Source organism: Acomys minous (genome assembly GCF_964271855.1).
Source record: "Acomys minous genome assembly, chromosome: 7".
Classification (NCBI taxonomy): domain Eukaryota; kingdom Metazoa; phylum Chordata; class Mammalia; order Rodentia; family Muridae; genus Acomys; species Acomys minous.
This window is the reverse complement of record NC_140488.1, coordinates 107,096,306-107,108,646: the sequence shown is the minus strand read 5'-3', so window position 1 is coordinate 107,108,646 and position 12,341 is coordinate 107,096,306. Positions and strand designations below refer to the sequence as shown.

At 41.5% G+C, this 12,341-nt stretch overlaps 1 protein-coding gene across 1 annotated transcript in view; it reads right to left on the bottom strand.

The window, feature by feature from the left end:
* The window catches only part of DGKK (diacylglycerol kinase kappa), a 117,868-nt gene that overhangs the window by 14,523 nt on the left and 91,004 nt on the right, over positions 1–12,341 (bottom strand). Inside the window, exons 14-18 of the mRNA XM_084790259.1 lie at positions 5,082–5,181; positions 3,294–3,522; positions 1,062–1,169; positions 513–609; positions 310–417 (exon numbers count right to left, since the gene is read on the bottom strand). Coding sequence (XP_084646385.1) covers positions 310–417; positions 513–609; positions 1,062–1,169; positions 3,294–3,522; positions 5,082–5,181 — 642 coding nt within the window. The remainder of the gene's footprint in view (positions 1–309; positions 418–512; positions 610–1,061; positions 1,170–3,293; positions 3,523–5,081; positions 5,182–12,341) is intronic.

Genomic DNA, 12,341 nt, shown 5'->3' with positions numbered 1-12,341 from the left:
CCCTACCAAGACCCAGTTAATCTCTTAGAAACAAAGTAAAGTTCGATGCAGTCTCTTCTGAACAGCAGTCACAGAACTCTCAAGGGTGGTCTATGGAATGGAAGGACAAATGTCTCACGCCAGGGATAAGTATCACAGAGGAGCCCAGCTCTCATGAAGCGCTGTCCCCTCCCATAAAGACTAGTCTTGGGACCAACGCATTTTACTTCCCACGGACCTCCGTCTGTGTGTTGCTTGTCTGACATAGGAATACATGTGTACATTGCAATCGTGTGTGTCTCTGCAGAGAGGCAAGCTTCGTCCCCTTACTTGTATTGTTCTGGGTGTTCTTCTCTTCTGGTATTGAACTCCAGAGAAATTTTTGCATCTAGTCCGATTCCAAAGTAGTTGTTCATGACACACTTTTCTTTGAAGCGCCTGAAAGTAGACAGAGCAGAAGACGTATGGTGAGACCGTGCTACCAGCAAGAGAGACGGAAAGCCATTTAAAGGGCCAGACAGCTGCAGACTTACATCGTTTCAGGTGTACAGTGTAAGTGTTCTAGATCAAGGTTTTCCAGGTCTTCACTTTTGAGAGAAGATATAGAAGATAAGATGTCACGATGAGAACCTAAACAGGAAGGACACCATCTTGGGGACAGATGCAAACACAAAGCCTTTCTCCCCACTTGTAATCGGGCCCGCTTTCCCCGCTGGGTGAGAATCAAGCTCAATGGCTCTCGCCTAAAGAAAAACTTCAGCGTTCTCATGCCACAGAGGCCCCCTTAGATCCTTTGAGATGGATAGGGACTTTCAGTGAGAGGGGGAGAAAGCTGAGGCGTTTGCTGGCTGGCGGGGAAAACAAATCCAAATCATAGCTCTCATCAGGCCAGTATTGTCAAAGTGCCTCACATAGCCATTGCTGTGGACAGTGGCATGAAGCAGTGTGGAGTGTCTGAAAGGGTGTGGCCTGTCCACTATAGGGTGTGGTCATGTCCAAAGGCACAGTCGTGAAGACATAGTTACTCCCTGGGAACTAGGTGGCTGTGCTGAAGGGTAAAGTAAGAGAAGAAAGACCCTTACGGCGTCTTGGGCTCATCTGATCAAAGTCTTCTGAGTCATCTTCTCCCAGGCAGAGAAGTGATGTGAAGTTCTTAACGGGTAAGGCCTGTCTGCTTTCTTCATCCAGAACTATAGAGAAAAAGTGGACGGAAGCAATGGAGCGAGGGAACGGGGTGTGGAAGAAGGGAAGTAGAGAAGGATGGGGAGACTGGTCACATTAATCAAGCAGGCTCTGAGCATTTCTATGTAGGAAGACAATGAGACCCCTGTTTTCCTTCATGATGCCTCTTGCACTCCCACATTCTTTAGAGTGTTGTTTCCATGTCTTTTTTTTTTTTTATGTTCGAGGTTGGAACTTTCTGCTTTCTTTTATTCTTTTTCTGTAACCCACACAGCAGGCATAGGAGTGAGGAGACACTTGGGAGGGGTGCTGTGAAGATCAGGCTGGAAGTCATTAGTCCCTTCTACCTCTATTTCTTAGTGCATGTACTCGCATAAGATTTGTTCAGACATGAACCTCTAGGACTATGCTAGTCGTGTGTGCATGCATGTTTGATGTGTGTGTGTGTGCATGGTGTGTGTATATGATGTATGTGTGTGTGTGTACATGGTGCATGTATATGATGTATGTGTGTGTGTACATGGTGTATGTATATGATGTATGTGTGTGTACATGGTGTGTGTATATGATGTATGTGTGTGTACATGGTGTGTGTATATGATGTATGTGTGTGTGTGTACATGGTGTATGTATATGATGTATGTGTGTGTACATTGTGCATGTATATGATGTATGTGTGTGTACATGGTGCATGTATATGATGTATGTGTGTGTACATGGTGTGTGTATATGATGTATGTGTGTGTACATGGTGTATGTATATGATGTATGTGTGTGTACATGGTGTGTGTATATGATGTATGTGTGTGTGTACATGGTGTATGTATATGATGTATGTGTGTGTGTACATGGTGTATGTATATGATATATGTGTTGTGTGTGTGTGTACATGGTGCATGTATATGATGTGTGTGTACATGGTGTGTGTATATGATGTATGTGTGTGTACATGGTGCATGTATATGATGTATATGTGTGTACATGGTGTGTGTATATGATGTATGTGTGTGTACATGGTGTGCGTATATGATGTGTGCGGAGAGGGGGTATGCGTGTGGGTGTGAGTGCAGGTATTTGCATACCACAACATATATGTAGAAGTCAGAGGACAACTTTGGGAACCACTTCTCATTTTCCACCTTGTTTAAAGTAGGCTATCTCTTGTTGTTTCTTGCTGCATACACCAGGCTAGCCCACAAGCTTCCAATGACTCTTCTGTGTCTCTTTCTCCCGTTTCCCCAGAGAGCTTTGTTACCACATCCAGCTTTGACACGGGCTCTGGGGAGTCAAACTCAGGTTGTTAGCCAGGCGCAGTCACCTCCCTGGCCTATTACTGGTCACTCAGATGTCTCAGCACTACCCAGGACACTGGCAATGTTACTACCTTTTCTGTCAGCCCATATGTTGTACAGTTCACGTGTTCAGCTTGTACCAAGGCTCATATGTTCATTTACTACTTTGTAGCCACGTCTTTATTTGTCCCATGGCCACAAACCACAGCCTTTACCTTTAACACGTGTTGAGGGAACAGAGTAAAGACGGGTTGTGACGGAGCTATGGCTAATAGCTGATAGCTCTGTTAGAGCATAGATTATCTTACAGCATCCTTTTGCTTTTTTTTTTTCAAAAGAGCATTATGAAGATGAAGAGATCACCAAAAAATACTATATGAGGAAGCTGGAGAAGTGAAAACTTCATACTAGGCTGAGAGTTGGGAAAGTGTCAAGAATTCTGGGCACTGGCAATCACTGCCATTCTCAGGATCCAGATGCCTGACTACTAATGTGCAAGACATGCAGAGATGAACACAGCAACAAGACGTGAGGCTGACCGAGCTTTCAGCGCTGTTACTCCCATCACTTGTAGTTGGTTAGGATGAGTGTCAGTTCCAAAAATTGACAAGTATAATAAGTGTGGGCTGGGAAAGGAGACATCAAAAGGACAGCTTATCTGGACTAAAGCTTTTCAAACCAGCACTCAGAGAGCTGACTTGGGATGTATCCAAAATGCAGAATCCAGTCACGTGCTGTCAGTGAGGTGATAGCAAACCCAGACTAAAGTAGATCATAAGAGGAACCCTTGCTTTTATTTATTTTTTCCTATCCCAGCCATAATAAGTCTAAGCACCTTACCTTGTTCAACCTGGAATATGACGAGTTTCAAGGATTGCTGGAGTTTCTGGGCCCTTGCGATCAGCTCCAGTTTGGACTTTGCTATGTAGTCTATTTGACAGATGAAGGGCTTTCTATCAGCTTTGCCCCTGGCCGCATACGCTGTGGCTCCTTTCTCAGCAGAAGCTGCTGCTACATCCTCAGTCAGGACATCAATAACGACATTGAGTTTATCATACATTAAGTCACTCTACAGAGGGAAGAAGGAAATGGGATATTGTTGTTAAGGACAGAGTAAGGAGTACGGACAGCATGGGGAAGGCTGAAGGGTAGTACTATGCCAGAGACACTGAACCTAGAATTCCATATGTGAGGGGGTGAGGTACAAACTGTGCTGATACCCAAATGATTACGGAATGATTTGTTTCTGAGGAGCTTCGGGTAGCTCTGTATGCTCCTAAGTTATGTCACATCAAGCTGGCCCTCAAATATGGCTGGAGCATGGCTAAAATGGAGAAAGGGAGACATTTTTTTTGTGTATTTTCACAAACATGCTCCTACGGATGCTGGCGTGCCCCTGCATAACGTTGGCGTCTGCCTTCATATGTCTGTATTTCAAGAATGCGCATCTGCTCCATGATTTAAACTTTTCTGTACTAAGCACAGTGGCTCTCACCCTTCCTAATGCTGTGACCCTGTAACACGGGCCCTCATGTTGCGCTGCCCTCCAACCGTCAAGTTGCTTTCATTGGTATTTCATAACCGCAATTTTGTTACTGTTATGAATTGTACTGCAAGTATCTAACATGCACAGCATCTGATATGGGACGCCCGTGAAAGGGCCTTTCAACCCCCAAAGAAGTCGCAACCCACCAGTTGAGAAGTGCTGACGTAATCGTTTGTGATGTGAGACAAGTTACTTCACCTGTTTGTCATTCCACAGCTTAGGTCAGCTGTGCGAATTATATAAATGGCTACATTAAAAGCACTTAGAACAGGCTCCATGTCAGGTATTGCTACAGAGGTGAGTGTGGGCCTATTCTTTCAATTTTTAAATGTGTATGTGGTATGTGTGTTCATGTATATGGATTTTTCTGCACATACGTGGGTGCACATGTGTGTGTGGGGTGGAGACCAGAGGTTATTGTCTGGGTAATCCTCAGTGACTCTTCCACCCTATTTACTGAGCAAGGTCTCTGAAGACAACTCACAGCCCTCTGCTAGGCATAGTCTCTAGCCAGATTGTTCCTGGAATCCCTTGTCTGCACTTTCCAGAGCTGGAATTACAGTGCCCACCCAGAAATTATGTGGGCATTTTTGGGGGGAACCCAAACTCCAGTCTTTACATTTGCACAGGAAGCACTTTTAACTGTTGAGACATGTCTGCAACCTGACCTATTTCTATTGTATAAGTGCAGGGTTGGGGCTAGAACTTGTGGCCTTATGCGTATCTAACGAACATTCTACTGAGTAATAGCTCCACCTTTCTGCGGATTTATATGCAATACATTTGCATGCATACTTTGGTGTAGAACTCAATTCAATGATGCTTAATGTTCACTCGTGTCTGTCTGTGGGCAGGTTCTTGGCATACACCTGGGTCCATGGCATGTGTATATGCACGTAAAGTAGCAGTCCTCATTTAGAAAAGATGATAGTGATGAGAGTGGGCCTTCTTTGTTAAGAAGATTTACCAGCTCCTTAACTTTGCCATTCCTTTATGATTCCCCGGTAAGAGGCACATTTTATTTTATTGAAAACGCGAGTCCTAGCTCATAAAGAGATAAGACACTAGGAAACGAAGCTTACTTTCAAAATCACAGACTCCACTGCTGTATTGTTCTGCTTTATATAGGTCCAGGCCTTTACAATATCAGCCACAAAATCTTCTACTGCTGAGCATAGGAATCTGGGGGAAAAAAGAGGTAGATGACATATGTGAGGTCCAGAGCCCTTATCTCTTATAATTGTATACACACACACACACACGCACACACACACACACACACACACCTTCCTCCTCCTTCCATCTCTCTTTCACAACATTTTCTACTTTTTCTGTCCCCTCTCCAACTTCCCATCCTCCTTTGTTGGTTTTATTTTTCCCTGTACATCTGATGAAATATGCTCCTTTCCCACTTGGGCCCATTTTCACCCCCACGTCCCAAGTGATGCCCTTGAGATCGGTTTGCTGGCATTTCTTAGTGATGGTTGTAAATTCCCAGAAAGAGAGACTTCGTTTGGTTAACCTTTTCACCTCGAGTAAACCAGCTCTGGTTCAGGGCTGCCTGACAAATGTCAAGAATCTTTGCCCCCAAGAGTGCTAGGAAAAATGAATGACATAAACATTTAGGAGGGGACGTGTTGCTTAAGTTATATGATAGCAGACACCAGCTCCACACTTCTGCTTTTCCTGGCACTCATAGGCAAGGCATTAGTCCCTGGACCCTGAAAACTTGGCTTAAACTCCCATTAGTCCCCTAACTTCTGGGAATGACTGGACCAAGGACCCCCGAACCTTCAAGCCAAACTTCTATCACTCACTAGTTCCTGATGACCAGAAGTAAGGAGTCCCCAGAGACCCCTGCTCACACTTCTGTGGATCCTCTAGCTCCTGGGCCTGAAAAGTAAGCACGTCCCCTGGATGGGGAGGCTTGGTGGCACTCAGAGGAAGGATAGCAGGCTACCAAGAAGAGACTTGATACCCTATGAGCATATACAGGGGGAGGAGGTCTCCCTCAGTCACAGTCATAGGGGAGGGGAGTAAGGGGGAAATGGGAGGGAGGGAGGAATGGGAGGATACAAGGGATGGGATAACCATTGAGATGTAACAAGAATAAATTAATAAAATAAAATTTAAAAAAGGAAAGTAAGCAATCTCCAGCCTATCATTCCTCAGCCCACATTTCTTTTTTTTCTCCTTTATTAATTTATTCTTGTTACATCTCAATGGTTATCCCATACCTTGTATCCTCCCATTCTTCCCTCCCTCCCATTTTCCCCTTATTCCCCTCCCCTATGACTGTTCCTGGGGGGGATTACGTCTCCCTGTATATGCTCATAGGGTATCAAGTCTCTTCTTGGTAACCTGCTGTCCTTCCTCTGAGTGCCACCAGGTCTCCCCCTCCAGGGGACATGGTCAAAGGTGAGGCACCAGAGTATGTGAGAAAGTCATATCCCACTCTCCACTCTACTGTGGAGAGTGTTCTGTCCATTGGCAAGATCTGGGTAGGGGTTTAAGGTTTACTGCCTGTATTGTCCTTAGCTGGTGCCTTAGTTTGAGCGGGACCCCTGAGCCCAAATCTGCCTATCATAATGTTCTACTTGTAGGCTTCTAGGACCCTCTGGATCCTTCTACTTTGCCATTCTCCCATGCTTCTCTCATCTAGAGTCTCAAAAGGATGTCCTCCCCTCTGTCTCAGTTTCCTGGTAAGTGAAGGCTTTCGTGGGACCTGCCCCTTGGGGCTAATATGCAGATATAAGTGAGTATATACCATTTGAGTCTTTCTGCTTCTGGGTTAACTATTTCTATTCAATGTTCAAGTTCCAGTGCAGAAAGAAACAAACAAAAAGGAATGTGACAAACCAAGAAAACACATCTCCACAAAAAAACAAAAACAAAAACACAAAAAAACCGAAAAACCTGATCCCATAATCATGAGCCCCAGTGAAAATGATGGTGGAGACTTTCCAGAGAAAGAACATGAAAAAATGATTATAAGGAAGGAGGGGCCTGGGATCAGGCTGTAAAGTGATTAAGTAAATGATAGATAGATAGACAGAAAGACAGACAGACAGACAGACAAATAGAATGATTATAAGTATGTCCAAACAACTCAAGGAAGACAAGAATATTTGCTAAAAAAACAAAAGAGACTTAAAAAATCAATGCAAGTTATGAAAAGAGAATTCAGTAAAGACATAAAATTACTTAAGAAAAGCCAAACTGAAATCATGCTGGAAATGAAAATGTCAATAAGCAGGACTTCTGGGTAAGATGGTGGACTAGAAGCCATGTCGAGCATTGATAGCTTATTACAATTAAGGAATTAAAAGGAATCTAAATAATATTAACATCAGTCGGCTTCTTCTCCAGACCTAGAGTCTACTTGATCAACACCCAAACAAACCGCAGATACCATCACACCCAAGGACTATCTGTACTAGAGACCGGGACTTGCTGCTGTGACTGCAACCAGTACAGCCACCACCACTGTATGGCCATTTTGTTCCACCTTAACAATAGGATAAAATAATCCTACCAAGATATCCACAAAAGTGGTGTTGGTAGGGATGTCATAGAAGGGTCTCCCAGTGACTGCTGCCAGGGCCACCATCAGTACCCCCAGTGGAAAAAGGTAAAGCTGTGGGAGCTAAGCAAAGCTCGGAATGGTGTTTTAGGTACCACACAGCCGCCAGCTGCTCCTGACTTTGCGTGAGTGCAGCAAGTGTGGCTAGGTGGAGTTTGCCTCAGCTACCCAGAGCCCACAGAACAGTGAAGAAAACTACATGCAAGAGGCTCCGGGAGCCCATGAGGGAAGCAATGGACTGGTCAAATTCAACACAGAATATGATCAGGACGTGAACCAGGACCAAAGAGAAAAAGCAGTGGCTCTGAGGAAAAGGAAAGAAAAAGCAAAAAGCTAAAATAGGCTTGGGGACAGCGATCTTGTTTTCTCACATCTCCACCCAACTCCCTTCCCTGGTCCACAGCTGTTTCTTATCTACGGTGTACAGTAGGGCGTTCTAGCAGGCCAACACTGTCCCCTGCTGTTCACACCTTGTGCTGTTTTACCCGCTTATTTTCTTTTCTTTGTGTCCTCCTTCCTCTTTCCCATCTATTCCTTAGTAGTACATCTCCTAACCCCCAAAGGCTGATTTTGTTTATGCTACTGGGACCCATATTTTTACCTCCTCTTTTTAGTCTACCATTAATCAAAACTCCCACACATTAACGTCATTTTTTTTCTTTGCCTCAACTATTCTCACTCCTATGAATACCCCTTTTCCTCTACTTCCGAAGTAACAACATGCTCATCACTGGACTCAATGTGATCACTAATGTTCCCTCCTTTCCTTTTCCAAACAGCTCCTATTATAAGAATGGTTGAACTATGGGATAGTGACTGGTGCCTCAGATTGTAGTCAGCCCACAGACTGGAGATAGAGCCTGGTGCCTGGAACAGAATGAAAACATCACCACACCTGTTACAAGCTAGTCTCACCCGAGCACTGCAAACAGAGTCGCTGAGAGAGGCAACCAGAAGTAAAAACCAAAACTAAAACAACAAATCTTATCCAACGATATAAGCCCCAAGTGCAAAAGGCTGAGCCCCAGTGCAAAAATCTAAGTAATAATAAAATGCAAGACAGCTTATCTCCTCCTAAAAATGACCAACCCCATACCAATGATCCCTAGTCAAAATGGCCTAGACAAAATACCAGGCACAAAATGCAGAACATTAATTATACATGTGTAAGAATATCTCAAAGAGGACTCTAATACTTTCCAATAGAACACAAAGAGACAGCTGAATGAAATAAGGATATGAAAATAGAATTTAATAAAGAGATGGACAGACCTAAGAAAACTCAAACCAAAATAATGATTGAATTAAAAACACACTCGATCAAATAAAAACGTTAGTGAAAAGCCTCAACAAGACAGGATGAATCATATATAAGAGACAGAGTACGAAGACAGAATAGAGCAGCAGATCCTTTAGGGATCAAGTGACCTTTCCACAGAGGTCACCTAAAACCATCAGAAAACATAGATAACTACACTGTGATCAATAACAGCAGCAAAATTACAGTTATGAAGTAGCAATGAAATAATTTTGTGGTTGGGGGGTCACCACATCATGGGGATCTGTGTCAAAGGACCACAGCATTAGGAAGGTTGAGAACCACTGGACTAGAGGAATTGGGTCATTCAGTCAAAGCCAATGATATATTTAAAACAATGTATGAACAGTACAAACATGAACTCTGAGACTCCATGGAAAGTCAAAATCCTGTATATTATTAGCATACAAGAAGGGAAAGATTTTCATGCAAAAAAACATGGAAAATAATTTTGATAAGATTATAAAAGATTATAAAATCTCCCACATTATGATGGAGAGACACTCATCCAGGTATAAGACATACACAGAGCACCAAACAAGACCAGATAAAAACCACTGCTATAGTCGAGACACTAGATGTACAGAAACAAGAAAGTATATTAAAAGCTGAAAATGAGAAATGCCAAGTAGCAAACAAAGATAGGCCTGGCGGAAGAACTGCTGGGCTTTTTAAGCCAAACTATGATAAGAAGTTGGGCTTTGATTGATGTCTTTCAAACTGAAAGATCCCAGTTGCCACCCCAGTAGAATATAGCCAGCAAAACCTTCCATAGTTGGTTAAAGAAAAACTTTCCATGATAAAAGCAGGCTAAAGTAACTCATGGCCACCAAGCTAGCTCTACAGACATTACCAGAAAGAATACTTGAGTCTAAAGAGAAAGATAATATATTCAGGAGACAACATAAGGAAAAATAAATAAATGATGTTTGATAATCATTAAACAAAAGAAGCTTTAGAAAACCACAAACACTACAATTTTTTAAGTGAAAGAATAATACACAGAATAGCAGATTGGATTGGAAAATAAGATCTTTTTTTTTTCTTCTGCCTGCAAGAAAGAAACCTTACTACCAAAGATAAATGCTGTCATAGGTTGAAAGGAGGGGACAAGTGGTCCAGGAGAATGTAACAAATAGGCATTACTCTTCCAATATCCAACGAACTAGACTTCCAGCCAGTTTTTATCAGAAGAAATAAAGATTATTCCATGCTTGTCATGGGAAAAATCCATCCAAAAGAAAATTACAATTTTAAATGTAAATGAAACAAATATACATTTCATACTTTCAAAAAGCAAGTAAAATAGAATTAAAAGGTTATCACATTAATTCTACAAATTCATGAGCATATGAGGCCTTTCTATATTCTGATATCATCTTCAATTTGTGTTTTTGTGTGTGTGTGTCACAAATTTTTTCATAGTACATGTCTTTCACTTCTTTGATTAGATTTTCAAGATATTTTAATTTTTGAAGCCACTGTGAATGGTTTTGATTTCTTTCTTGGTACTTTGTTGTTTGTATGCAGGAAGGGTGCTCTTTGTGTGTCAATTTTCCATGTTGTTATCTCACTAAATGTGATTATCAGTTAAGGAGTTTTCTGGTGGAGTCTTTAGGCTGTTTTATGCATGGAATCATATAATCTGCAAAGAGGGAAACTTTGATTCTTCCTTTCTTATTTGTATCCACTTTATATAAGGACTTTACTTGTCTTATTGCTCTGGCTAAGACCTCAGTACTAAGTTAATAGACAGGGGAGAGTGGACAACCTTGTTTTGTTCCTGATTTTAGGGGAAATGCTTTGACTTTTTCTCCATTTAGGATGAGGCTGGCTATGGAATTCCTTTATATTGCTTTTACTATGTTAATATATGTCCCCTGTGTCCTTATTCTTTCTAGGACTTTTTCATTTGCTTGTTTTTTCAAGATGGGGTTTCTCTGTGTAACCCTGGCTGTCCTGGACTTAATTTGTAGACCAGGCTGGCCTCGAACTCACAGAGATCCATCTGCCTCTGCCTCCTGAGTGCTGGGATTAAAGGTGTGTATCACCACCGCCTGGCTGAGCCACTTGATTTTTAATAAAAACACCAAAAATGCACATGGAAAAAAAAGACCATCTTTAATAAATTATGTTGAGAAAAATGGATATATGGGTGTAGAAGAATGAGGCTGTATACTTTTACCTAATTCTGCACCCAATTAAATTGCAAATGGATCAAACAATCACTGTTGGACAAATAACTATGAAAATGCTAAAAGAGTAGGCAATACATTTAAGGGTATAGGTTCAGGTAAGAACTTTCTGAATTGGATTCCCAGTAACTTAGGAAATGGTACCAACAATCAATAAATGTGACATCATTAATCTGAAAAGCTTCTGTACCGCAAAAGGAACTTAATCAAATGAAGAAGCAGCCTATAAAAATTTTTTTTTAAATCTTTGCCAGCTATACATTTGAGAGAGATATGAGTGTCTAGAATATACAAAATTGGAAGGAAAAAGAAGCTGTAAACACCAAGAAAACACCACAATTCAAAAGTGGGCTATGGACATAAAGGTTTCTCAGAAGAGGAAATACAAGTAGCTAAGAAAAAACAGGTTAACTGTTTACCACCATTAGCCATGATGGAATACAAATTACAAATATTTTGTGATTTCATATTACCCTAATCTTATTAAATCAAAAGACAATAAGTGCTGTCAAAGATCTGGGGATTTAGAAATCTTCAATGCACTGTTAATGGTAGTGTCAATTGGTACAACTATGGAAATCAGTGTGGCAGTTCCTCAAAAAACTAGAAATATATCTTCATTCGGAAATTTAGACCTAACAAGATAGGAAAGATGTTTACTTCAAGTTTGCCAAATACAAATAGCCAAATCACTATGAATGTAACATTTATATAATTCCTAATTGTCTCATGGTTCTTCCTGCTGTATGTAACTTATTTTATTCATGTGTAATAATATAAATATATACATTAAAAAGAAACATAATAATAAAAAATTGAAATACATCTGCCATATGACCTAGTTATACAACTTCTGGGTGTATTCTCAAAGGACACTGCTACAGAGACACAGTCTCATCTATGCTCACAGGTGAGCTCATTACAATAGCTTATATACTAGCTACTTTTATTATATTCAATTTATTTATTTTTATTTTATGTGCATTGATGATTTGCCTGCATGCATGTCTGCGTGAGAGTGTTGGATACTGGAGTTCCAGAGTTCTGAGCCGCCATGTGGTTGCTGGGAATTGAACTCGGGACCTATAGAAGAGCAGTCGGTGCTCTTAACCACTGAGCCATCTCTCCAGTTCCCTATTCATTAGTTTTCTGTTGCTGTGATAGAATACTATGACCAAAAGCAGCTTAAGGAAGGGGTTATCTTGGATTATGGTTTGAGAGAAATGAGCAAGAAATGGAGCAATAC